The sequence below is a fragment of the Dipteris shenzhenensis genome, chromosome 30 (assembly GCF_047967505.1).
Source record: "Dipteris shenzhenensis isolate YYH24624 ecotype China chromosome 30, Dip_SZ_1.0, whole genome shotgun sequence".
Classification (NCBI taxonomy): Eukaryota; Viridiplantae; Streptophyta; class Polypodiopsida; order Gleicheniales; family Dipteridaceae; genus Dipteris; species Dipteris shenzhenensis.
This window is the reverse complement of record NC_141625.1, coordinates 30395975-30423968: the sequence shown is the minus strand read 5'-3', so window position 1 is coordinate 30423968 and position 27994 is coordinate 30395975. Positions and strand designations below refer to the sequence as shown.

The following is a 27994-nucleotide window of genomic DNA, read 5'->3' as shown; positions in this document are numbered from 1 at the left end:
GTTGGAGCTTCGGATCCAGGACTATGCTGAGAAGCTTGATTTTGAAATGACCAGGCTTGCTCATGCAGATATAGCCCTGGGAATGGCGTGGCATTCTACGAAGAATCCAGCCATTGATTGGAAAAAGCACGTATATCAATTCAAGATGAATGATGTGCTTTATGTTTTGCGAGGTGAAAAAGATATACCTCAGGGACCGTTGGTTTCCGTGATGGAAATCAGAAAGGCTCAAGTAGAGTTTTTGTACCTTTGCATAGCATCGGTAGAGTCGGTGAATGATTCTTCGACTAGCACTGATGTTACGCAAAGTGGTGAGATGGCCAAGCTGGCTAATCTTATAACAGAGTTCTCTGAATGTTTTAGAGATGAACTACCTTATGGGTTACCTCCAGAGCGGAAAGTTCAGCATAAGATTGAACTGATCCCGGGGGCAAAACCTGTAAATAGACCTCCCTATAGAATGAGTTTTGCTGAAGAAGCGGAGGTGCGTAGACAACTGGAAGAATACCTCAAGTTGGGGCAGATTCAACCGAGTTTCTCACCTTTTGCTTCGCCAGTGATATTAAAGAGGAAAAAGGATGATACGTTTCGCCTCTGTATAGATTACAGAGCATTGAATAATATCACTGTTAAGCACAGGTATCCGATGGCTCGGATTGATGATTTGCTAGATGCATTGCATGGAGCCGTGATTTTCAGCAAGATAGATCTTAAGTGCGGCTACCATCAAATCCGGATTAGAGCCGAGGATGTGCATAAAACCGCTTTTAGAAGCAGGTTTGGTCATTATGAGTTTTTGGTAATGCCCTTCGGACTTACTAATGCTCCAGCGACCTTCGTCATGCTTATGAATGATTTACTACGTCCGTATATCGGAAAGTTCGTAGTACATTTTATTGACGATATCCTAATATTCAGTAAAAGTGTTACTGAGCATCATGAGCACTTAAGGATAGTGTTCAGTACTTTGAGGAAAGCCAGTCTTTACGTGAATAAAAAGAAAACTATACTGTGTATGGTTAGGCTTGAGTATTTGGGGTTCATAATTACTCCACAGGGGGTAGAAATGGATCCGAAGAAAGTGGCTGCGATACTAACTTGGCCAATCCCTCAGAGTCTGACCGCGTTGCGATCATTCTTGGGATTTGTCCAGTTTTATAGAAGGCATATCAAAGGATATTCCGGAATAGTATCGCCGTTGACTGATCTGACCTCAGATAAAGTACCTTTTGTTTGGGGACAGAATCAACAGGAAAGTTTTAACACCATAAAACAAGCTGTGGTCTCAGGACCGCTGTTAAAAATAGTTGATCCCCAGAAACTGTTGTTCCTGGAAACCGATGCAAGTGGCATTGCGGTAGGAGCAGTCCTCCTTGAAGAGGGAAGGCCAGTAGCCTTTGAAAGCAAGAAGCTTTCTCCCTCTCAAAGGAATTGGCCAACTCATGAATTGGAGTTGTATACTGTTATCCATGCTTTGAAAACATGGAGGCATTATTTGTATGGTTCAGAGTTCTATGTGGATGTAGATCATGATACTCTGAAACATTTTTGTAAACAGCCTGACTTGAGGGGCCGCCAAGCTAGGTGGGCAGAGCTCATGCAGGAGTTTAATTTAACGATTCGGTACCGAAGAGGAAAAGATAATAAGGTAGCTGATGCGTTGTCTCGCATTATGCATAACCTGAGTTTCACAGTATTAGAGAGTGCTCTAATGACCGAGATCAGAGAAACTCAAAAGGTGGACGAGTTTGTCCAGAGCTTATGGCCTAAAGCTCATGTGTTAAAACCCAGGGAAAATGAAAAGGATGACCTGGCATCCAGAAAAGGCCAAACTTATGCAAGATATACCATAAGGGATGGTATGCTAGTTAGAAATGGCAAGGTTGTAGTACCTGGTCAGAATGATCTCAGGCAGAGAGTCATTCGACAGTGCCATGATAGCCCGTGTGCGGGACATCCAGGTGTCGAGAAGACATATGATCTCGTGAAGCGAGATTTCTTTTGGCCAAAGATGAAAAAGCATATTCATGAATATGTGACACGGTGTTTCTCGTGTCAGGTAAGTAAGGCCGAGCGGGTGAAGCCACCCGGAATTTTACAACCCTTGGAAATACCACTAAGTAAGTGGGAGAGCATTTCCATGGATTTTATTGTAGGGCTACCTGCAACACAAGGAGGGTATAATTCTATCCTTGTGGTGGTTGATCGTCTAACCAAGATGGCTCACTTCATTCCGACTAGAGAGTCTGTTAGTGCCCCGTAAGTAGCGGATTTGTTTATTAGACATATATTTCGTCTGCATGGATTGCCTAGATCCATAGTGTCAGATAGAGATGTCAGATTTACCGGTCACTTTTGGACAGCGGTATTTGAGACACTAAGGACTGAGTTGGGAATGAGTAGTGGGGATCATCCTGAGACGGATGGTCAGACGGAGAGAGTCAACCAGACTTTAGAGGATATGCTGAGGGCATATGTGTCATTGAGGCAACATACATGGGACAAGTGGTTGCCATTGTTGGAGTTTGCCTACAATGATAGGAAACATTCATCTACTGGGTTCAGTCCGTTTGAGCTGAACTATGGTTATAGGCCAGCCAATCCAACTATAGTTGGAGTACCTCAGAAAGTGCCTAGTGCCGCGAACTTTGTAGTTCAGATGCGGGAGATGCTAGCACTTGCGAGAGCTAACATCCGCCAGGCTATGGATAGAGCCAAGGTGTATGCGGATGAAAATCGGTCTATAAGAGTATTTGAAGAAGGAGAAAAAGTTTTTCTCAGAATTCCTTCGCACTCGAAGTCGTTGACTTCAGGAGAGTGTGCTAAGTTATCACCTCGATACTGTGGGCCGTGGTTAATTCTAAAGAGAATAGGCAGTGTAGCCTATAAATTAGAATTGCCACAGGGGTGTAAGGTGCACCCGGTTTTTCATGTTTCGCGCTTAAAGAAATTTTTGCATACAGGTGAGTCACTAATCGAAGGTGTGGTTTTGTTTCAGGAGATAGAGGATATTGCAAGACGCAAACCAACAAGGATCCTGGACCGAGGAACAATGCAGATACGAAATCGGAAGATACCCACGGTGTTGGTTGCATGGCATGGTCAGCCTCTATCGGAAGCTACCTGGGAATCCGTATACCAGTTACGGAGAGCATTCCCAGATTTCATCATCGAGGACGCTAATGCTTGAAGAGGGAAGGAATGTTATGCTCTAGCCGAGATAGCATGACATGACCTCGGATAGATCGGTGGGCATTTTCTCTTAGATGACCAACTTTTGTAATAGTTAATGTACGTAATTAAATGGTCAAGAGAAGTAACTGCCAAGGTCCTAGGTGAGGGCGTAATGGCATTGACTAGGTAGTTCTAATAGGGCTAGGGCCTAGGTGCATCTAAATGTGCAAATTGCCAAGGGGCAATTGTTTTTAAAGGAACTCCAAGAGAGGGGTGAAAAAGGATGCATCTAAGTAAGGGCCTAAAATGAAGACATGTGGCCAGGAACTATCTAGGGAATTGTGGGTCTCAGGGATAAGGATGAAGGAATTAACGATGGGAAAAATGAATGATGAATGATCGCGCATCAAGTCCCTGAGAATTGGCTGGGAGGAAAATTGGAGTGCCATCGCCCGTGACTGTACTAACGTAGGAGAAGAGCCAAGAGAAGGGTGTTACAGAAAGTGTCGATGATGGCTGCTCTTGAGAGGCTGGAATACATTGTCTCTGCAGATCATGTGCACCAGGTCCAAGGGAGAAGCTGCGACGATTGAATCCCTGATACAAGATAGTTGATCGTTAGTTGCACGTGAGCTAGAAGCTTGTTCGGAGAGTCCAGGCTTGTAAGTAACGAACGAGTCACCAACTGTTGCTTTGGCTGGAGTTCTTGATACGGGCCAGGATCATCATGCTAAGGAGGGCATGTGATTAGAGGTTAGGCTGTCGTATTTGAAGAGAGCTATGGATGCTGAGGCTTGATGACAGAGAAGGCGATATTGTGGCATCGCTACTATGAAGGAATGAAGGAGAAGAGAGACGTAGGTGCTCTGTGAGCAAGTACAGGGGCTTTGAGTCAGTTACCTTTGTGTGGAGGACCTTGGGTGACATGGAAGGTGATGCTGTGGCGCTATCTTGATCATATGCCAAGCTACAAGCTGCTTACTCTTGTTGGGAGCCTAAGAGACTTCGCTTGTGCGATGAGTACGGGCTGTTTGCTTTTGTTGGAGTCTTGGGGTGCTGGGCTGTAAATCTCGACTGCAAATTTGGAGTGGACAGATTTTGAATGCTCCGTAATGATAAGAGGCCATGTTGCTGGTTTTCTCCACATGAAGGAGATGCTGTGGTGCAGTTATGACTATGTGAAGAGTTACGTGCTGTTGTCCTTGATGGAAACTTAAGAGTTTTGGCTGTGGGTTCATAGAATTCTGAGGCTGGGTGTTTTCTGAGTTTTGGGGGAAAGTTCAGTTCTAAGTTTATCTGTTTCGGGTTGTGTAGTCTTTTGGTTCTCTTGAAGTCTGTGTGGTTCATGTTCAATCAGTTTTTTTAATAGGGGTTTGTCTCAGTGCCTGTGTCAAGGATCCCTGCTTTGGATATTGGTGCACGTGCTCTTGAACTCAAGCCCACATTGCTGCTGATCCCTTGAGTTCCTGCTGCAGTTTGTTTTCTCTTATACAAACCTGAAAGTATATGATGATTTTATCTCTGGAGCTTGGCCCAGAAGTACTCGGTGTGTATTTTGAGGGTTTTTAGATTGAAGTGTTGTTCAATGAGGTTCTTGGGTACCAGTGGTCTTTGCTTTTGCGGGTGAAAGAAGAGGAATGGGGAGGGGTAACTCTAGTTGATAAGGAGGACCTTCCTGAGTATGTATATCACATGGAATTTTGTGAAGAAGAAGAAACTATCTGAGTGATTGTTTGGGTTTACTGGAATCAAAGATTGGTGCGTGTGTGTTATCTTAGCTTCTTTTGTCCATACTGTTTTGTGTATCAACGCGGAGACCACACACGACACGTGGGGCGGCTAGAGCACACACGATTGAGGTTCGACCTATCTCAGCCCTCCTCAGAGGGAACCGCCAGAGACAAGGCATTACTCTCGATGTAGCCCATTGGATAAAGAGATCCAGGAGAGCGCGCCTCCCGCCACCACGGGAGAGAGCCTACCACGGGAGACAACCCGACAGGCACAGATACGTGAGCTCTTTGCATCACATCAGAGGGCCATCAAAGAGCCGGGATATATAGAGCCTCCACATGTACTTGGAGCTCTGGTTCTGAGTAGTTAATTGCCCTCTTTTTTTTAACAGTGTAAGAAGCGAATTCGGAATTTCTATTTTTAACCCTAGAATATATATCTCTCTCTATCACTCCCCCTCCACTCTCTCTCTCTCTCTCTCCCTCCCACTCTCTCCCCCCCCCCTCCTCTCTCTCCGATTCATCTCTCACCCCTCAACCCCCCCCCCCTTGTACTTTGTCCCATAGGCCCACAAGGCCCCAGATGCAAATGCAACAATGACAGCATATGGGAGGCATTTACTCGGGTTGGGGGCTATCCATGACTTGATCATATATAGAGGTCTCCGAAGATGGCCATCATTTGGTGGGCTCACTTGTTTCCCACACGACGAGGGGAGTGGTACAATAGACTACCTATTGGGTCCACTAGCCTTCGCCCCATGGATACGCAATTCTATTGTGCCGCCGCCTCCACTCGAGGCTGACCAGTCATACCTTTCCTTCTATAAATCAGCCGCCATGCCAACCACGAGGAAGGCCCCCCTGCCACCCACTCGTGTTCAGATCCATTTCGATCGTGCTCTCGACCCGGTGTACGTGTGCCACTTGGCCTTTGAGCTTCTAGTCTTACATGGAGAGGGTATGGACCTCGCACATGCATCAGATACCCTTGTTTCAATAATACAAGATGTTGCCACCAGATCCTTCCCCACGACTCGATCTGCACGTGTCCCACATGGGAAGATGCCCCAAAACCCCTGGTTTGACGACGAATGCAAAGAGATGAGAGCCCACCTCACACATGAGCGAGTACTAGGACACTTGACTTCACAAGAGGCACAACAAATTTCACGCCAAGTGACACAGTGTAAGAAGCGGGCCTTCGTCATACACAGGATGAATGAGGTGATCGAATCCTTTCGCGGTGGAGATCCTACTACGGGATCGGGGCTCTTGTCGAAGGGGAAGTCGCCCATCCCCATCACAAATCCAGTAGTCTGGCATACATATGCATGCTCTCTCTATGATGTCCCGGGTCAGACCCCACCTGATATGTCCTCTGTGCCCAGACCCACTACGTGTCATTTGTTTACTACACAGAATGTACGGGCCGCCCTTCTCCAGCTTCATAACCAAAGATCACCAGATCATGAGGGATTACGCACTGAGCACTGTGCACATGGACAAGAGATCTTGACCCGGTTCTAGCACAGTTGTTCAACCATGCCATATGCCATGGCTTCCTGCCTACCTGGAGCACCACCACCATAGTACCGATACGAAAGGCAGGCAATCCCGTGGACACTGGGAACTACCGCACTCTTATGATTGGCCACACTCTGGCTAAGATATATGGGTCTGTACTAGAGAGGGAGATCAGTAGCCACACAGAGGGCCACGGGCAGTGGGCTCTTGGGCAAGTAGGTTTTCGGAGACAACACTCGACCATGGACTGCATTTTCACCTTGAGGGCTATCATTGAGGAGGCAAAGTCGAGGCATCAAAAAGTCTACACTTGCTTCGTAGAATTTCGTAAGGCATTTGATATTGTCCCAAGTTCTCACCTAATCAAGAGATTACAAGAGTCGCAGCTCCCAAAGATCATGATCTGGGGGGTCATGACTCTATTTGAGTCTGTCAAAGGAAGGGTACATGCACTAGGAGGTCTATCGAACTGGGTTGAGAGCACTATTGGAGTTAAACAAGGCTGCCCCCTCTCACCAACTCTCTTCGGGCTCTATATCAATTCCAAAATAGTCACAATGCCTACGCGAGGATGCTTTGAGGACAAATGGGTCTAGAGAATGCCATGACAGCTTACTCAGCAGGAACGTCCAATAAGAATGCAGAAAATGTTCTTATCAGCCTCAACAGAAGCTGCATAGCACTCATTGAGAAGATAGACAACTTGGAAGCCACCAATGTGGCCCTACTTGCTAAGAAAACACTTGTGGACAAGGCTTTAGCAGAAGTGAAGAAGCAGGGAGGGAAGATACAGGAAGAATGGAGGAATGAGAAAACCAAGAGAGAGGAATGGGAGAAAGAAAAAGGAGAATGGGAAAATGTCAGGACCAGCCTCCAGGACAAAGTACATGCATTGGAGAATGAATTGCAGCAAATCAAAGAAATGAAGGGGGGCTTGGATGGGATATGCAAGGAAATGGAAGAGCTCAAAGCAAAGAATGCCAACCTCAGGAAGGATGTTGCAGCTATGCAGGCCACAAAAGGTATTTTAAAAATCCTTCTTACACATTTTCACATACAAAAGGGTGTCATATAATGCAGTTATTCAAAAATTGAATAGAAAAAGGGTGTGTTATTCATCACAAATTTACAGGTAAGGGGTTTTACAATTAGTCCTTCAACACACATGATATATAGAGTTTATATACACGTGACCCCCCCAAGCCACCACCCTGGTTGAGGCCCAAGATAAAGTGGATGTCTTGAAGCATGCCTATGTAGAAGCTGCTAAAGAATTTGTGGAGGCTTGATAGCAACTGATAGAATAAGATAGAGCTATTGCGCCTAGCAAACAGCACAACTAGAGGAGCTAAAAGAGAATGCCCGCTCCCTGAGGATGAGGTAGGAAGGAATGAAGAAATATCTTGCTCATGTAAAAGGTCAGAGTGTGGTATTAACAGCTGCAATAGTTAAAGAGGAAGACTATCCTCTTCCAATGCCACAGGCCTACATGCTTTATCTATAAGAGGCATATCATAGATTACTACCAGATCAAATGGCCCCACTATGGCAACCCTTTGCATGTGTTTTGCTTTGGGGTGTTTGTACATTCACTACCAATGTCATGGCTAGACCAAATGTGCCTATTTGTTGCTGAACTCAAGCAACAAATCAATAAAGGAGAAGCTAAGATGTTGGAATGGAAGGATGTGGTACATCAGCCCCTAAAAAAGAAATCATATCTGATGCCCTTGAAGAGGACAAACGGCGGGACAGCAAGTCATTAAACATACTTGTCAGAGGCTTACCGGTAGGAGATACTCCTATGGTAGACGCCAAAATTCTGTTTCACAAGATGGGAGTTAAACCTCACTTCTGAGGCAGCATGGAGGGTAGGTAAAGTGGACCCACCAGCAAGACCATTAGTGGTGAGATTCCAGACTACAGAGGACAGATATACTTTGATGAGTATGAGGCGTTGAAGGGCACCAGAACCTTCCTGGATGATGATCTAACTAGGAACATCGAAGGGAGGGAATGGTGAAAGTAATGGCAGCACAACAGGAAGGGAAATGGGCTGCATGCAGTGATGGTAAAGTTATCATCCGTGACAGAGTAGATAGAGTAGAAAGAGAAGAGAAGCAGGAAGGTGAAATGGACAGCACATGACGGTGTCGGGGCCTTGAGACAAGTGTACAAAATAGATTTCAAATGGCTGTACGCAATTGCAATGGAACCCTATGGTCTGATCCCGGGGGTTTCTGAAACATGCATTGATAGAGATGTGATCTTTTACACAGAGATCCATGAGAGCCTGGAGAGGGGGCTGCCCATTGTGACAGGGTACATGTGGGAATCATCCCATAGGAAAGAGACAAGAGAGAGCGGCATATGAGGATCAAGAGGGGTGGCAATCCTTTTCAGGTCACAGCACATCCTCCTTTGTTCACTGCACAGAATGTACGGGCTGCATTGCGCCGGCACATGAGGGGTTGATGACGGAATACTTTGCACCTGGGCATGAGATCCTGGCTCCGATCCTAGCACATATGTTTAATCATGCGATATGCCATGGATTCCCTTCTACTTGGAGCACCACTATCATTGTGTTGATACACAAAGCAGAATACCCTATGCATACAGAGAAGTATCGCACACTCATGATAGGCCATACACTAGCCAAGATAAATGGATCAGTATTAGAGCCAGAGATCGATTCCTATACCGAGGCACATGGGCAGTGAGCACTGGGACAGGCACGTTTTCGGCGACAACATTCAGTTCTTGCATTCTGCTGAGGAGTATCTGTACAAGTAAATTACCTTCGAATGCCGTGACTTCTGCAAAAGTTCATGAATGTTGAAGACATGTATTCACCTCCTCTATCTGATCTCATGACTTTGATCTTTCTGCCTGTCTGATTGGTTTACTACCATGGCTTTGAATTCTTGAAATCTGGAAAAGACTTCAGATTTCTCTTTCAGAAAGTAGACCCAACAATATCTGCTGTAGTCGTCGATGAAAGTCAAGTAGTAAAGTGAACCATTGATGCTGCAGGTCTGGGCATAACCCCATACATCTGTATGTATCAAATCAAGAATACATCTTGCTCAAGAGGTGCTTCTGCCGAAGTTGGTTCACGAATCTGGATGGGTTGTAGTTTTGTACAAATCGTGTCTCATCATTGTGGAGCAACGCCACAACATCCAATTCATCAAGATTTGGATCAAGAGCACATCATCGAAAGATACTTTCGTCGTAGTCTGCTACTTTCCTCCACCAACCTCACATGTTTCCAGGGAGCTTCAGGAGAAGGGAGAGATCTCTTATATGTCATATACTAGGATATCATGGACTTTTCGAGTTGCAGGGAAGTCCTCCTTCTCTGAGACCTCAATGCCAAGACTGCTGACCACCAAGTACCAATCATTGATTTTCAGCATCACTCGATATGTTGCCCAACATCGATTTGCATGAGGCACGTATCTCCCTAGTGTCCACAGGTATCTCCCGAGTGTCCGCACATCGACAATCCTGAGACACCCCATATGGGCATGCCTTCATTGATATGGGCATGATACTTCAGCTTATCATAGATGGCCATCTTTCGGTTAGCTCACATGTTTCCCGCAAGGAGGAGGTACCAGCATAGTTGAGGATCTCATGAGATCTTGCCTTTTCACTTGACCTGATCATACATACCTTTTCTTTAGCTTATCCATCCCACTACCACCACCGAGCATCACACCCTACTTAACACCACTTTCCAGGAGATTCATTTTGACTAAACACTAGCCCCATCCTATGCCATCCGCCTCTCCACTATCTTTGAGGACCTTGACAATACGGAATCTAGCCTGTCCCAAAGCTTGTTGCCATTGTGCCTCTGTGTGGTTGTTGATCTCTCTCTAGTACTGACCTCCAAATCTTGGCCAATGTGTGGCCAAACATGAGTGTGGTAGTTGCCCGTATCCATGGCATCTCTTGCTTTGTGTATCGCCATAAAGGTGGCGGTACTCAAGGCAAGGGGAAACCGTGGCATAGAGCATGGTTGGATATCTGCGCTAGGATCGGGGACAAGATCTCTTGTCCATGTGCATAGTGCTCAATTCGTAGCCCCTCGTGGTCCTGGCTCTCCTATTATGAAGTCGATCGCCCACACATTCTCAGTGGCAAACAAATAGGATGTAGTAGGCCTGGGCAGGGAGAACATATCATGGGGTAAATGGGCCGGGACATCATAGAGCGATGTGGATATGTGTGTTAGATAGTGGATCCCATGATGGGGATGGGTGGCTTCCCCTCTATGAGAGGTCCCCATGCAATAGTGGAATGCCCTCCTTGGAAAGAGCGGATCACATCATCCAGCCTATGCAATAACATAATCCTCAAACCGTAGATGATCCAGGTCTTTAAACTTTCAAGCGTAAGTAATTCTCTTCATTGTATAGCTTCACAAATCTGCAGCACTGCGGCATCTTGGCACAATATGAGCCACTTAGCATGCAAGCTTCAATAATGTTGGTACAATGAAATGCTTGAAGTACTCAAAAGCAGCTAAATATTGTTTCCCTGTCTACTTGTTACTTCAAGGCATTCAATGGCCAAATTTCCATAAAACATAAATTTAATAAGTTCAAATGTACAATCAAGCACTTCCAAACACATTAGGAGATGTCTAGGATACATTCACGCACCGTTTATAGTTGGCCCACCAAGTAACCATCCTTCTTTACGTGCACTTCGCAAAAGGAGACTCTGAAATGGGAACCCATAAAGGTCAAAAAATGCTGGATCCTTTAAATAGCACAACATTCTTTAATCTGCAGCAGCTGTGCATAATGAAACAAACTTCTAGCTCTGAGGATCGAAAAGCAACAACTTGGCATCAAACACCATACAAATAAACAGCAAAGTTGAATCCATCCTTTGTTGTAGAAGAATTATTTTATTGAGTTGAAGAAAGCTTTCGAACAGATGGAGGAATAAACCAATCCAAACTTATGCTGGGAAGATTCGCTACAGTGAAGACTCTAGTCACTTGATGGCCACAATCAGATAGAATTTAATTTGTGTGCTGGAATATGATCTCCTTGTTGAAATAAATTGTAACTCCAACCAATTCAATTGAAGATACCTGCCAGAACATCCCTGCTCGACACCTTTCAGCCTGCCATGCCCTGCTCCTCCTCCACGCTGCCTCCATTCCTTCTAGCCTTGCCTTCTGCCCCTTCCGCACCTAGCTTCATGCCCATGCTCTACCTCTCCTCCTGCCTACCCACCTTCCTTTTGCCATCACCCATGGGCTAAAGCAAACTGCCCACAGGTCTTTCTCCCCACTTCTTCACCCCCCTATTTCCTTATGACCTTCCTCTCATCCCCATATCCAAGTAAGGGGATTTATTCTTCCCCTAGGAGCCCAACCCTTCATTTTCTCCCTTCCACCTACTCGCAGCTTCTTGCTGCATTAAGGACCTCACCTTTGGCTCACGTGCTGCTCTGGGGCTGGTAAGTTACCCCTTTTTTTTCTTGGGCCTTGAGCCTCCCTAACACCCCTTGCCTGCCCCCTCTCTTCTCTTGGAGAGCCCCTCTTCAAAGTAGCCTCACTGCCAAGAGGCAGCAAGGGACTCCCCTTCCCTTTTCCCCTTCAATTACTCCTCTCCCCCCCACCCCTTTTTCTTTTTTTTTTGCAAGAAAAGTACTTCATTAAGTATGAATAAAAACCGCAGAGCAAGCTCAAGTGCGGGAGTACATCATGTCACGCATGAGGAAAAACAGCTCAGAATGAGCAAACAAAAATCCCAGGTGGCGGCTGAAAATGCCACCTCATCCCTGAAGGAGAGTCGGAGAAGAAAGGACAATCCTTCCAGACTCTGAGAAAACCACCCCTTTTTCCTCTTTCCATCCTTTTTTAAACCACCTGCAGAAATCTCTCTTTTCCCACACAATTAAGAGAATGAATATCAAGGTCAATCATGCATTGATTTGGTCAAAAAATCATGTGGATCGTTCTAGGACTAGCACATTGATCGTAGATATCACTTCATCCGCAGTGAGAAGGTGCAAAATCAGCAGGTCTACATGATCTATTGTTCTACAATCCAGCAGATATATTCATGAAGGCTCTCCCAAAGGAGAATGTAAGCATCTCCCTGATATACAGGATAACTTGTTACTTCAGAGAGGGATTGATAATGGATGATAATGCAGTCTCTAGAATCAACAATGGCAAAAAAGGACTCCTACAACAATTTTTGCATTACGCAGGGGGGGGGGGGGGGAATGTTGGCATGATGGATAGGACAATGTCCTCATGGCTTGTAAATGATTTCCGATGAAGAATCTGAGTCCCTTTCAAAAAAGGAGTCTAAGGTCCCCAAGAGGATGGTGGATGGTCTAAAGTCCCCAAGAGACTCGTGTGATAATAAAGGAGGATGGCCTAAGATCCCCAAGAGGATGGTGTAGTAATAATAATAATAAATTGGCACCGTTGCAATTGATTTCAGCCTCTCAAGATTTCTCCAACGTTGTGTGGTCTCTCCCCACTCACAAACTTCACAGTTACAACTCTCCATCATCCACTAAGAGATCACATATGAAGCTTCTCTTGATATAAATGTTGACAGAGAATCAAAGTGGTCACAAAGGGGTAGACTCTAGTTGTGGGAGGGTGGCCTTTTCTCTCCTACATGACAAATCACAACAAATGGTTTTCACTTGGACCCTATTAGGAGAGAGGCTAGCTTGAGCAGTAGGTTCCACACGCTATGTTGGCACTTGCTTTGGGGTTACCTTAGGCAATGAGCTAGAACCCTAAGAAGCAAGCTACAAAGCTGCCAATCTCTCTCTCTTTTTTGTCAATGCCCTTGTGAATAGCTAGTCTTCTATTGATTCTCATAGCATAATACCGAAACTTATTTTCTTAGGCAAAAATTAAGACAACATTTCGCGTTGGCAGAAGTAGTCCATCCAAAAGCTTGGCACTAGACTATGACCATATCCATGAGGTTACCATCTATGGGAGAGGAGTCTCCCTTCTCCAATCGACCTTGCCGAACACTTGACCCTGATAGAGCAAAGTCTGTTCTTCTTGGGTATGGTTGTGTTCGGAGCCCACATTCAGTAAAGGAGTTGCCGTTAATAGGGCGGGTATATATGCTCCACGACTCGAAGAACTTGCACTACAAGCATGCCTTTACAACATCACCATCCGAAGATGATGTCTTCAAAAGAGGCTTTGCTTCTTGATTCAAAAACCAGTGTCTAGTGTCTTCTATCCACCCTGATTTTTTGAACTAGCTTCTCAAGCCTGGCAAGTATAAACTCTCTTGTATGAGATAAGTAGGCACTTACCTTATGTCTAAGAGACTTTTCTTGAACGTGAGATCCTACTGTCTATTCTAACATTTTTTCTAAGGTCTTGTATAAAAAAGGGGGATGAATAAGTCTCTTAACAATATGACATAGAGTATAAATATGGCCTTAAAGCTCTCTAGAACCTCTTCGATGAAAGAGTCCATGCAAATCTATATTCTTTAGAATATTCAAAGTATGGAATTGTGAATTAAATATGAGGCATACCACCTCTTGCAGGTGCAGTGCTCCAAGGTTATCTTCCCCGTTTTGAGGATCAACTCAAAGAGAATAACTGTTTGGTTTAAGAATCAGGGCCGGAGGATTTACAGGATATACACAATTACCTACAAGAAGGGAAATTCCAGAGAGGTTATCCAAACAGGAAGAACAGAAGTTGCTTGCCAAGCTAAGCCTTATACATAATAGGGAAATGAAACAGTCAACCATGTTAGGCTTCTTTTGGTGCACTCCTATATCATATGATCTCCCACTGAAAAATGAAGGACCCTTATAGATGTATAGCTGAGAGTGACCACAAACATCTCTGTGGATGGAGACATTAAGGCACCTTTACATTCAACTAAACAGAGACATTAAGTCACTTGGATGTCCACTCCTCAATGATCAATAAGATCATGAATACTCACCTGGACTCGCACCATTTGAGCCTTGTATAGTGCATCAGAAACAGACAATCCAGTTACACGTGCCATTTCAATGGTTTCTGAAATAGTTTGTAGCTTCTGCATTAGTTCCCATGTGACCTGTTCAAATGTGAGCAGAACATAAGAGGACATTAGCATTTCTTTAATCCTACTGGAATATATACTCATTCTGGTATTCGGTCAAATTCAAATACATTTCATCTCAAAAAAAGACGGTAAAAGCCCAGTCCTATGTAAAGCTCTTTAATTAGGATCTATAGAGCACCTCAACCCAAACATGGGAAAAGTCAACATCAAGAGTCTACAATATGTGAGCGAGTCAAGCCTGGTAGATCTCTAAAGTACATGCAAATATCATCTAGGTATCCAATATTTAAGTGCCTTGAAAAAGCTGAGCCATAAGACTAGAATATAAATATAAAGGCACTAGAAGTATTGAGGAGATGATTGTGGAGCTTTGAGGTCATCAGTGATGTCAGTGACCTTGTATGAGAAAAGAAGAGCCTGGATCTCTCCCCGAGAGCTACAGCCCTGAAGGTCCTCTCTTTCCCAAATCTGTGGCTGAACTACCGTGAAGCACCACGAATGCTCCAGACCTGCTCCAGAAACTCAGTACCAAAGGGGGAAGGCACCTGTGAAACCTGTTCTTCAAAACCTCTTTACTGGCTAGTTGTAACTAACTAAACTTAGCCCCAGCTAAGTTTAGCAGAACCGCCAAGAAGTTGGCCCAGCCGCCAAAGTTGGCCAAATCGCCAAAAAGGAAGGCCAGCTGCCCACGGGATTCGAACACAGGACCTGGAGGAAACCAAGCGCAGAGCTCTAAGTTGAGCTAACTGGCTTCTTTCTAGTGAGTAGTAAATAACAACTCTTTTTTTTAAAACTAACCATACAGGTCTTTTCCATTGATTTTCTAGCTAGAAAGGAAACCCAGGAAAGGGGGGTGAAGAATCTAGGCATATACATAGCAATATTAACAAGGAATCTGAAGGTCAATAATTAGCTTAGCAATAGCAAAGTCATGTTGAACTAAATGAACATAAAAGGAGTTCAGGGAAAAAGATAAACACAAAGGTTATAATTAGTAGGATTGTTAGCAATTTCCATCAACAAAAAGGGACAGCGAGAGTAGTGCCACCAGAGTTATATTTCTTTTACCTTTAAGATCCTTCTATGCAATTACTTCTTAGCAGTGGCTTCAAAAACAGCTTCCACCAAAGGAAATCTACACTAGCAGGTACCTTTCCTTTGTAATTTCGTCTGTTAACAAATGAGGATTTATTTTTGTTCAGGAAAAAAATACCTTCTCATATTCAAGATCCAAGGTCCTTGAGTCATTATCAATGTTAACCATTTAGATATATGAAATTTATTGATAACATAGTTCCCACTTCTAGAAAGGTTTGATACGGGAAGGCTTGAAATAAAACAGGTTGTCACCAAGCTGTAAATACTCCAAAGTCAAAGTTCTAGTTTACCATTTATTTGATCATAATTTATGAGTTCTTCATTTATTTAATTATGTTCAAAAAGTTATATTTATTTGGTCAAAGTATTGACTTTGGTCAAAGATACTTAACCTCGGTTAAGTAAGCCTAACCCCAATTAGGAAGATTTGGCTTCGGCCAAGATGGTTAACCACAGTTAACCAAAGAACCAAAGCGCTGACTTCAGTCAGAAAGTGTTCACTTTGGTCTTACGCCAAGAGGGTTAACTTCGGTTAACCAAGATGTGCCAACCTCGGTTGGAGAGACTTGGCCATAATTAAGGTGCTTCGACTGATGGTCAACCCCCTTAATTATGACCAAAGAGGATTGTTGACCTCGGTCGACTAAAGAAATTCTTTCATGTTTATGTGCACATGTTTGCTTGGTGGGGATGCCCAAAGACTACGATTAGTCTAGAATTAATTTGCATGCAAAAGCGCTAACGATTAATGGGTGCCATGGCTATGTGCGCTTTGATTAATTGTTGCAGGTGTTAAGCTTCTTTTCCCTTGTTGAGCTGTAGCGCGAACTCGGCATGTTTACCATTCATGGTAGCCTGCATGGTCTCCGTTTCTTTCTCAAGAGCTGCGTTTTCTGCTTTGAGCTCTTCCATAACTTTTTTGCCCCCATCTGATGTTATTTGCATACCCTGTAGTAACAAAGATCATCGTATATTTGGTGCATGCAGCAGGAAGTTTTATTCAAGACATGTATCTTTAATTTGATGCTAATCTGGAAGTGGAGGAATCTCCGAGGACTTTCATGGATCTATTTATAGAGGAGGCAAGATACCCCCATCCATTTGTCTAATATTCACAAGGACAGTGAACTGTTTAGTGGCATGGAAACATGTATAGGGGTATATTGTCATTATATTTTGGGAGTGACACTTGGAGCATTATCCCACATGTTATGGCATGGAAGGGACTTCATGCATGTATTCAAAGGTCTCCCATATTAAAAAATTGACATGACAAACTTTGTTGCCGTCTTTGCATGTGTTTCGTTTGTATGTATTAATACAACCGTGTTTCTTTGACAGGAGGAACTATGAGTAGAATCTGAAGTACAGGCTTTCCTTCCTGCAGTCATTACTAGATCTTTATGTGCAAAGGGATGCCCCCCTATTTTGTACCTCGTTATTCACACGCTACGGCGTTCGATGTCAACCCCTTGGGTAGCTTTGCCTTTAATGTCAAGATCTACGAATCCAGAAAAAACCACTTTTTCCCCTCCATGCCTCCTTAGGTTGACATGGCAAGGGTTCTCTGAGGTTGTGCAACTAAAGGAGAATTGATTTGCTATATATTTCCCCTTCTTCATAAGAAGGATCTCTCACAAAGATCTGTACCTCTGCTTCATTGAAAGAGTACGTTATAAGCCGGTGGATGCCACCATGCTGTCCGCGCCAGAGCTCTGCAATGGTAGCAGAGTTGAGAGCTTCTTTAGTCTTCCCTAGAAATACCTGTGTCACAAAGACTATAAACTTTAGGTAGAAGGATTTATATTCAGAAAAAACAAATTTTCATGAATTGTAGGCACTCGAGCACGCAGGATCAAATTTTCTATACTGACAGAGCACAAAAGAGCACGCACCCATGTCAAAGCTCCTTTCAAATTGATTGCTACTGAAAAAGAATTAAGCGTAGGTCCCATATAGCCATTCAAATATCAACAACATTTGCACTTTGCAAGATGTACAATTGTTTAAACACAAGGAATGAGGTCAGGGATGACTCATCCACCAGCAGAACATTCCAATATCAGGATCGTAAAACATTGACACATAGTTTTCAAGAACATACCGTGGGTAACAAATTTATATACCTAACGCACAAAGATCAGAGAGAAAAATCATCTTTGACTATCCGGATGTAAAGCCCATCTCAAACACACTTAAGTAAAAGCACATACAAGTGGTACACATGGAGTGAATGCTACAAATCTGCACCATAGGAAGGGAAATGTAAATAGATGCACTCCAATCTCACATCTTATTGAAAACAATTACTTTACTAATATGAAAACGTGGCCTTGCAGTGTTAAATGTGTCACAAAAAACCTGACAGATCAGCAATGAGATATGAAAGGAATTCATTCTGAATCTCCTTCCAACAAAACAACACAATATACCACTTTACTGGCAAAGAATTACTGAAACAACAGAAAGGAGCTGAGATATGAGCTCAACTTTGCTACTTAGCACCAAGGAGAGCTTCACACAGATGAATTACTGTGACAGAAAACATTAGCATAATCAATTAACTTGTATAACTGCAGAAAGGAATACAACAGCAACCTGAGAGCACTCTCCGAGTGTAAACGTAGAAAGATTGTAAGTTACGAGTATGACACGAAGCACGTCGATAACAATTCTCCCTTCTATGGCAGCACGGAAGACTTCCTGATTTGAAGTCGCAGTCATACGTTGTTGTTGTTTGACCCAATTCTTACCATATGAAACAACTGATTTTACCTGTAAAGCAACCCGATAGACCCTTCAGTTGCAGTGGCAATCATACATATCTGCTGTTTGATCCAGTTTTTTCTATATAAAAACATGTTGACTGGAGTACAAATAAACACACACTCTGCAAGACAGACAGAACCAGAGGCATCTGAACCACCTCGCTGGATGTGGGAGTCCATGCAGCAAAGCTTTCCTGTCCTACTTAACACAGTTTAAAGAAGGGAAGCAACAATAGCTGTTTTGACTCATTGGGTTCTGAAACTTCTCTGGTGGGAGGGGACATTTATCTAAGATGTTAAAAGTAAAATAAGTTAGAGATAAAGTATTGTATGTAACATTTTAAGCAAAAAATACAATGAACTTTGAGGAAATATTTTTGGCACTGAATGCAAAAGCCTACCATGCATAGGGAAAGGTAGATCTTTCCAAACCAAACCTCTTGCTCAAGCCTACACAACAGACCTGTAAGTATCATGCCTAACACCCATAAGAGTGTGGATCACTTTTGACACCGCATGCAAAAGCCCACCATGCATACAGAAAAGTAGATTTGCTCAAGCCTGCTCAACACTGACCTGTAAGTATCATGCCTAACACCCCTAAGAGTGGTTCAGACCATGCAATAGCTTACAAAACTTCAAACTGAGGCAAGTGAGCACCATTTGTAATACGAAAGCATCCAACATCAAGGAATGTAAACTGGCTTGCTCTTTATAAAAGCTTGGTCTATGGCTTCATAAATTAACACGGGAACTCCTCTCCTACACAAATTGTTGAACATCATATTAAAAATGACTATGTGAAGGTCCTCAAAGTAAAATCCAACCTTGGCATCCAAAATAATGCCAAAAATTCTTATTACCAGCTAGGTGTCTGTAACAGCTTGCAAGATCCCCAAACACCATAGCAACCAAAAGGATAAATATATCTTGTGTGGCCACTGACTCTGCTGGAATCAACTGGGTCCATGTATACTTCTGTAAAACCTCCTGTTACTTAACACACTGCACGAAATAGAGGGGACAAGACGGGGTCCCTGCCCTGTGGGGATCTGATATAAAATGGAAGATACAAAGTAACCTCACTTAGGAAAAAAGACTAATCCTTCCTAACAAAAACCTGAAACAAAGACAATGGGATTCGGATAGCCACCAATTACAACTCTTATGCCGAACCTTTTTCTTGGACAAAAAGTTACAAGACCATAATTTCTTTGTGAAACTGTTTGCCAAGTATTGAAGTATCACAATTGTGTAGTAAATCCAAGACCTCGACTCAAAAGCATGTCATGGTAAAATCTAATCTGGATAGCCGAGACCTGTTTGTGCAATGATCTCCAAAGAGAAGGTGATGATTTTGCTGCATGAGAATAGAGCAATGCAGAATGATCGCATTGGTTTAAATGGTTTGAGTATTGGAGTGCAGACGAGGAAAATATGTTATAAATTGGAACCTTGCTCAAGAAGGCTGGTTTGCAACTTAATTGACCTCAAATTTCCTTCTACTACAGAGAGCACAGAAAAAGGTAACAACTTTAATAGTGGGTTTGCCCGGATCCCAATCCACCTCTCGGAGGAGGAGGCCCTCCCACAACCAAAGCTTTCATTGCGACCAGAACTGTCCCAAAGTGACTGGTACTGGGTCAATGGACCAGCTCTTACCAAGACGACCCACCCAATGCCACTTAACAGCATCTCCAAGGCCCAGTCCGATTCTAGGCCTCCCTCTGACTCTGCACTGGCCCCACTCTATTATGCATGTGGTAGAAGGTCCCAAGGGCTCGGTGCAAATACAGAATCCTTAGAGCACCCCTGTCCTCGAAAACTGCCCATACCAGTTTGGTGGAGCTGAGGCTCTGTAAAGGCCAGCCCTCCAAGACTAGAGAATGGTGGCATCTATCTCCAACATCTTCATACCCCCCCCTTGGAGGTGAGAGAGAGGGATCCCGCGAGTCACATGTGGCCCCCTCTCTTAGGGAGCCGACTCCATGCTCCAAAGAAACAGCCGGCGGGCCACTGTCCCAATGCACAATATGCGTCTGCTGCCCTAGCATGCGACCCTCTTGATCTCGGACCTCCAAATGCCAAAGAAGGAGCTGGCACTCAAACTCCTCGTGACATCATGGGCTGGGCTGATGAGTCCCCTAGAAAAGCACTGCCAAACCCTAGGTAAGTTCCTCATCAACAACGACCCCTTCTCGGTGAGGGGGGCCTTTGAGAAGACCCACCAATGGGACTACTACCACTGCCCTCTTGTGTGGCGAGGGATGTTCTTGAGAAGCCCGCGTTGGAGCAAGAGCTTTCACGGCTCCAATCTTGGGGTGAGACCTCACACTACAACCTTGCCCAGCAAGGCCCTTCTCAACATCTCTGGATCGATGATGTCGAGTCCCCAGCCCGCCTAGGGTAGGATCAACCACCCTAGCTCTAGTGTTTCGGGTATATTCAGATCCTGCCCACAAGAAGTTGTGCACCAAGCGCCTGAGCTGCCCCATACAACCCCTGTGGAAGCACTAGCAAGAGGCTATGTATCGGGCCATGGTCAAGAGGACCTGGTTGCCCACAAGGACTCACCCTACTAAAGAGAGTTTGGCCAAGCTCCTGTGAAGATCTGGACTTCTCGAGAATGCAAATGTATGCAATGCATGCAGAATTTGAATGCCAATTGGCCCTCCAATGGGGGAAGAGTGCCCTTGTGAGAGTACTTGTTTCTCTTTCGACCTACATGCAAGGTTGGAGAGAGATGGCGGATGAATGCAAGGTGAATAGAGAATGCTACGTGAGATTCACAATGAAAGGGTGATACCCTTTCATTAATGTCCCTTGAGATCACTCAAGTTCCATCTTTCCATTTACACCTACCCTTATTCCATGACGCATGCATCTACCATTCGATGCACCTTAATGCACCCTTTCCTTCCTATTGCCCCTAGGACCTAGACACGTGTGCACACATTTTTATTAATAGAACAAGTGTCACATGTCCAAATCTGATGCCGTCTGAAGCAGTGGCTCCAGCTCTACTAGTTCTATCTTCTGAGATGATCCACCGCCATAACAATTTGGTCGGTGTCCATCATAAATATGAATACATGTTACACCATTGGCATATAATATATAATAATGTTCTAATATTTACAAATCACAAATAAGTGATTTCTCTTGTCATGACACTTCCTCCTGCTTGAATGGGCAGAAGTCCTCTTCTAGATCCTCTCTTGTCTCTTTCTCTTGTGTACGCTTTTCTCTTTTACTTCTGCATTTGCATCTCCTCTTCATAATCTGCAAATAGTCTTCTCTTGGTAGCACACCATCTCTTCTGAATCAGAATTTAAATCTCATCTTCAAGTTTTGGTTCCTCTTGATGCTGAATATTCAAAAATGCAGAAGTACCACTACAGTGCCTCTTCAATATCCTTCATGCTCAGAATCCTCTTCTGAATACTAAGCTGCTGAAATCTCTTCATAATAACCTGCTCAATAAGCTAAAACGTATTCTCAACAACTGGTCAATATCAAACGATTCTTTCACCCAATTGTTTTATTGAACTAGGTAGACCTTGGTTATAAATGATTTTGCGATGGAAGCTTCTTAATCTATAGAAACTATAGATCATCAATCTCTTTCTATTTCAGCATGTGTGCATGCGTGGGCATCAAGACCTGGTGTGGTGTGCATTCTTGTGTGCGTGGCGTTTGGCTATTGCAAAGGAATTGTCAAGTTGCTGTGGATGGAGACTCCGTCAGAGCAGTTGGCGTTGTTGCAAATGTGGGAGCTGGTAAATGGCATGTTGTGACTCCTGCAATATACGTTGGAGCCAAGGTTCGATGGCGCTGCTTTGTCTATCGAGTTCCATCTATAGTTGCTCCAGAAGCTACAATGTGAGTACCAACTACCCAACGATCAGGACCTGGGCGCAGGTGCAAAAAAGAAGAACCGAGTGTAGTCGATAATGGAAGAGGAGCTGCATTTCACAACCTCACAGGGGCTCGCAAAACTGGAATGAAGCTCGCTATCTTGATCGCCTTGGACAAGTTGTCATCTTGCCATGCTGTGTTTGTTGGAGGCACTTAGTCTTAGCTGGGCTCATTGGGAGGCGAGGCTCATGGGGGATAAGGAAACAGCAGCAAGCAAGAAGAAGGCTTAGCGACCTGCAGAGGAGAGCAGAAGGAAAGATGTGCAATCCGTCTCACATAATAAAATCCGTCCTGGAAGAAGAGACTCGAATGACACAGCCAGGCAGACAGACACAAGGAAAGAAGCTTTGATTGATTGATTTCTTTTGTGCATCCAGGGAAGCATAGTAGAGCTCACATCGCTACAGAGCAGTGAGATAGGAAGGGAAAGAAACTGCTTGCCTAGGTACAAGGCTCCAATTTGCTGTTCTTTTTAGGAGCAGCCCAACAGAGACCTTGGTGCAGCTTCTACTTCATAGCTCTAGCACTTGGAGCCTTTCTTCCTTTTCAGGCAGCTGTTTGTTTCTCGGGAGGACTGACCTTGACAGCGACCCTTGGTCTGGCAAGAAGGGCTCACATGGCAGCACCTTCAACCCCCACTGTGGTTAAGATTATGCTCTCTCCAAAAGACAAGCAGCAAGTCAAGTGTGAAGTAGAGGCTCTGCAAGATAGGGCCCTGGTGGGTCGCATTGTTGGGCTCACCCCGTCAAGGAAACACGTCAGGGATTGGTTTCAGGCGAGCTTAGCCCTAGGGGCTGATCACATCCAGGATGTCACGATCTATGGGAGAGGAGTCTTCCTCATGCAGTTGAACTTCCCCAACACCACGGCCTCCCTTGTCGAGCAGAGCCCTATCCTACTAGGCTCGGGTAGTGTCTTCGGTGCAGATAGATGGGTCACTTGGCACGGGACTGTTTGGTGGGCAGGGTCCCTCACCAGAGACAAAAGCATAGGGAGGCTCAGCGCCGTCCGTCAGCCAAGCCCTAGCAGCAAGCGAGGCAGCAGCATACTGATACACATTGGGTCGAGCCCTCTCAAGGGACTTGGACCAAGATGGAGAAAAAGAAGCTCTCCAAATCAGCTCGAAAAAACAAAAGGAGAGCCAAACTTAAGAGTGCAAGAAGGCGCAAACTTCTTCTTCCTAGGACACAGGGAAGGGGAAGGGGAAGGTACCAGCAGAGTCCCCGGACCGTACACAAATGGAGGAGGAGACCTTTTTCGATCTCCCCTCAAACCCGCAGGTTCAGCGGGAGTCTGGAGCCCCAACAGAGTCGGCTCCAGAGGTCCATCCGCCTCCCCCGCCCCCTCCTCTCGGGGTCGCCTCCCTGCCACCCCCCCTCCCCCCAGCTGCTGTTACTCTCACCTCCCCACCCCCCCCACCTCTCCTTCTCGCCCCCTTACAACAACCTCCTACCCCCCGCCCGCCTGCCACCCTTCCTCGTCTTGGCCTACGAGCAAGGGGATGCCTGAGCACTCTTCGATGCGGCCCAGCCCTAGCTCAGCCTCCTCACAGTCAAGGTCATCGAGGCCCTTTTCTCAGCTTCTAGGTCCTAAGCCCCGCCCTGGTCATCCTCTACCCAGAGAGTTTTGGAGGCTAGGATCGTGGAACTACCTAGAGATTTAGGGCAAATACCCGCTTGCTCTGGAGGTGTAAGTCCTGATTTTACAGCCCCAAAAAGGGGGTTCCATAGGAGTGTACGTCGGGCACGTCAACAACCCCAACACTTGTTACTTCGCCAGGAGTTACAAAGAGCAGTGGTTGGCAGGGCAGTGGATTTCCTTTTGGTACAGGAGCATATGTTTTCTGCCTCAGACATCAGACGTAGACGCCACCTCCTTCCTGGGAGAGGCCTGGAGATATAGTCTCCCGCAGTGGGAAGGAGTGGAGGGGTTTGCATTTCAATCTCGCAGGCGGCTGCATCAGAGGTGTATGACCAGAGGGAGCTCATTATAGGTAGAGCAGTTTGGATGGGACTACGGATGGGAGATTCCAGGATTGGGATCCTAAACGTGTATGCCCCAGCTTGTAGACAGCAACGTCCGGCCTTCTGGAGGCGCTTGACCGATTGTCGCCCGGATGTAGACTCATGCATTGTTGGAAAGGACTTCAACAATCTTGAGTTTGGAGAAGACAAACAAGGGGGTGCTTCTTTCTTCGAGATGCCCACGGCGAAGAATATTTTCAGTCTGCGGCAGGGACCCCTGGAGGGAGGCTGAGTTCTCCAGGACCCCTGGCAGTCTTAGTTTCCTTTGGCCAGCACCGGCATGATGGATTGCTTGAGAGGCTAGATAGGTTCCACGTTGGAGATTGGGCCATGCATAGAGGTGGTTCCACGGGGATTCTTGCAAGGACTACCCTCTCAGACCACTCGCCAATTGTGCTTCATTTGGAGCAGCCCATCGAGGGCTCCCACAGAAGGGGGTTCGCATTCCAAATGCGTTGATGCAGGAGGAGGTGCAACAGGTCATATCGGAGATTTGGCAGCAGCAAGAGGACACTCCGGAGGGTGGCTGGGCATCTTGGACAATCGAGGCAATTCAAAGGAGCAGTGAGGAGCTCCGCGCCGCTCTCCGCCGTCGATTTTCCCTTCAGGAGAGAGAGAGAGCTTTGAGGCATGACTTAGCCTCCATTGAGCGTCTCAGGGAGCAGGACACGGAGTCCCAGTGGCTTGCTGGCAGATATGAGTGTGCACGTCTGGAGCTTCACGACATGGAGTTGAGGAGGGCTCAGTATTCTTACCATTCCGCTCGTGCTCGTTGGGTACAGCAAGGGGATAGGATGAGCCGCCAGTTCTTTCAGGCCACATGGCCTAGGTCAGCAGGTGTCCAGTTGCAGAGACTGAGAGACACTAGCGCCAGGGTGGTTTCGGACCCTCATGAGATTATGGAGTTGGCTTCGGATTTCTATCGACACCTTTTTCAGGCTGAGGAGGAGTCCCCCCAGGTGTGGGAGGTCCGCGAGGCGGTATGGGAGCATGTCCCAGCTGTGGTCTCTCAAGGCGTGAGCAGCCAGTTGGATTCTCCCTTCACAGATGACGAGCTTCAGGAAGCTCTCAGGGCACTCCCGACTCAGAAGTGCCCAAGGAAGGATGGGCTGTCCCCGGTCTTCTTCAAGAGCTTTTGGCCCTTTGTGCACCCCCCCCTTTGGCTGGCCTTTGAGGAGATCTTTGACTCGAGCACTCCCACCATCCCTAGGCAGAGGATGGATTTGTTTGATCCCGAAGGGAGGGGACCGCTTGGACATTCGACAGTGGAGACCGATCACTTTGCTAGACACCACATACAAGATCTTAGCCAAGGTCTTGAGTTTGCGGCTACGACCCCATCTAGTCGACATCATCCACGACACGCAGACAAGTTTTGTCCAGGAGCGTAGCATCCTCAACACATCTTCACCTTTTGGGAGGCGTTGGATTGGGCCAGGGAGGAGGCGCAGCCCCTTGCGATCCTACTACTGGATTTTGAGAAGGCCTACGATCGGGTAGAGTGGTCCTTCTTGGAGGGCACGATGCAGAGATTAGGCTTCTCAGACAGTTGGATCAGAGGGGTCTCCGCCTTGTATGTAGGGAGTTCCAGTCAGATGTTGATTGGTGGGTTCACCAGGGAAGCCTTCCCGCTCACCCGCTCCGTGAGACAAGGCTGCCCACTGGCTCCCTTCCTCTTTCTCCTTGTCGCAGAGGCGTTGGCTATTTCTTGAGGTCGTAGACGGTTGGCCTCAAAGGGATGAGGCTACCAATCAGACAGGAGGAGGAGCTTCTAGACTCGGAGTTCGCAAATGATACGGCCTTGTATGTGGAGGCTTCGGAGGAGAGCCTAGATGCGGTCAGAGGGGCTCTTGAGGTTTATTGCACCACCTCAGGGGCAAGGATCAACTGGAGCAAATCGGTCGGTTTTCTTTCGGTGACTGAGGAGTCCCGGGGTGCATTGGTAGGCTTCAAGTGGATCCCGAGTGGCCAGTCGGCGAGGTACTTGGGATGTCATGTGGGCATTGACATCTCCGCAGAGCAGCGGATAGCCCCGGTCCTTGAGAGCGTGAGGCGCAAGCTTCTTTACTGGAGCTCAGCCAAACTCTCTCTGGCAGGCAGGGCCTTGGTGGCTAACCAGGTCCTGTTAGTCACAACCTGGTATATAGCCTCTTGCTGGTGTTTTCACAAGGGTTGCATGGGATAGTTGAGACGCTTGGTGCGTAACTTCCTTTGGGCAGGATCAGATGGAACTCGCAACACCAGAGCTAGAGTAGCATGGCAGACAGTGATACTACCACAAGCACAGGGAGGCCTGGGTATTATAGATCCAGAGATGCAGAGTAGAGCCATGTTGGGCAAGTTGATAGTCAGGGGTCTCACTTCAGGCATGGAGCCCTAGAAACTTCTCCTGCAGCGCGGTCTCTTGAGGAACACCCCTCGTACAGGTGGTCAATGGCAACCGTCCCCTAGGTGGATCTTTTCGGAGGCCCCTCTGACAGGGAAGGGCTCGCCCCTGATGAGGAGTCTCTTGAGGGTCTGGCAACGGATCTCAAGAGGTCTCATCCGAGTCAGCCCTCGGTACGCGGAGGAGTTTGCACGCCAACCGCTTATCTGGCACCCGGAGGTCAGAGACCAGGATGGTTTGATGCTAGGGCAGCGGCTACACATTGGGGCAGCGGCCCGGCTCGCTCCCTGCGGACATGGTCTAGACTCCAAGCAGAGGCAGAGCCACGATTGGAGGTCCCTTCTCATCTGAGAGGGGCCGGCCAGAGGATGGTGGAGATAGAGGCAGCTATTCCGGACTCTTGGAGGGAGGGACTGCAAGTTTTCACTCCAGCACACTGGCTAGGACAATTCTCTAGGACGGGTGTACCTTTGAGGATTCAGTTGTGCCCGCAGCTGCCAGCCCCCACGAGCACGCGGTTCTATGATGTGGGACCAGGCGGACTACTGCAGCCCTGGATCACAGGGGATCAAGAGATGGAGGGGGTGTTAGGCCAGGTGGGTTGGCAGAGGGTTAGAGTAGTGGGACGTTTGGGCAAGGAGTGATCGATTGACCCTTCTTGCATCACATACCTAGATGCCTCCCGCTGGAGACTATGGTTATGGGAGGGACGCCCTCTCAGCGAGATACACTGGGACCCCAAAGAGTGGTTATGGCCAATCAGAGCAGGTCTCTCAAAGAGAGTGGAGGAGGTGCCTTTCTTCTCGTACACCACGCGGATAGGACGTTGCATCCAGACGGACGCAATGGCCTGGACCCCTTCACCAGAGAGACACTGGAGTGCGCAGCAGGTGCCCAAGGAGGTTAGATCCAAATTTTGGGCCCGCCTGTGGTCTAGCTTGCATCCACGGAAGATATCCTATTTCTTCTAGATGTTCACACACGGTGGTCTCCCAGTGGGCCCGTGGCTAGAGCAGATGCGGGTGGATGGCAGCTACCACAGATGTACAGTCGAAGCTATGGAGACTATTCCTCACTGCTTATGGAGCTGCCCAGCAGCTCACAGCATCTGGCTCGGAGCGCTTCGGATTGTGGCACGGCTTCAGAGCACGCAAAGAGATTTCATGTGGGGTATGGCAACTTGGCTTACAGAGGGGGGCCACACCTTCTCCATAGACACAATCTCGCCAGCTTACCGGATACAGGGTCGGCGCATTCACAACGTTGAGCTTCACTTGGC

The 27994-nt window shown here is 46.3% G+C and overlaps 1 protein-coding gene across 6 annotated transcripts in view; it reads right to left on the bottom strand.

The window, feature by feature from the left end:
* The window catches only part of LOC147881959 (DNA polymerase delta catalytic subunit-like), a 162150-nt gene that overhangs the window by 118241 nt on the left and 15915 nt on the right, over positions 1–27994 (bottom strand). For all 6 annotated transcript variants that reach the window (XM_087402018.1, XM_087402020.1, XM_087402022.1 and 3 more), the window contains 4 exons: positions 18218–18394; positions 17270–17383; positions 14417–14533; positions 11111–11171 (listed from right to left, as the gene is read on the bottom strand). In XM_087402018.1, coding sequence (XP_087258144.1) covers positions 11111–11171; positions 14417–14533; positions 17270–17383; positions 18218–18394 — 469 coding nt within the window. The remainder of the gene's footprint in view (positions 1–11110; positions 11172–14416; positions 14534–17269; positions 17384–18217; positions 18395–27994) is intronic.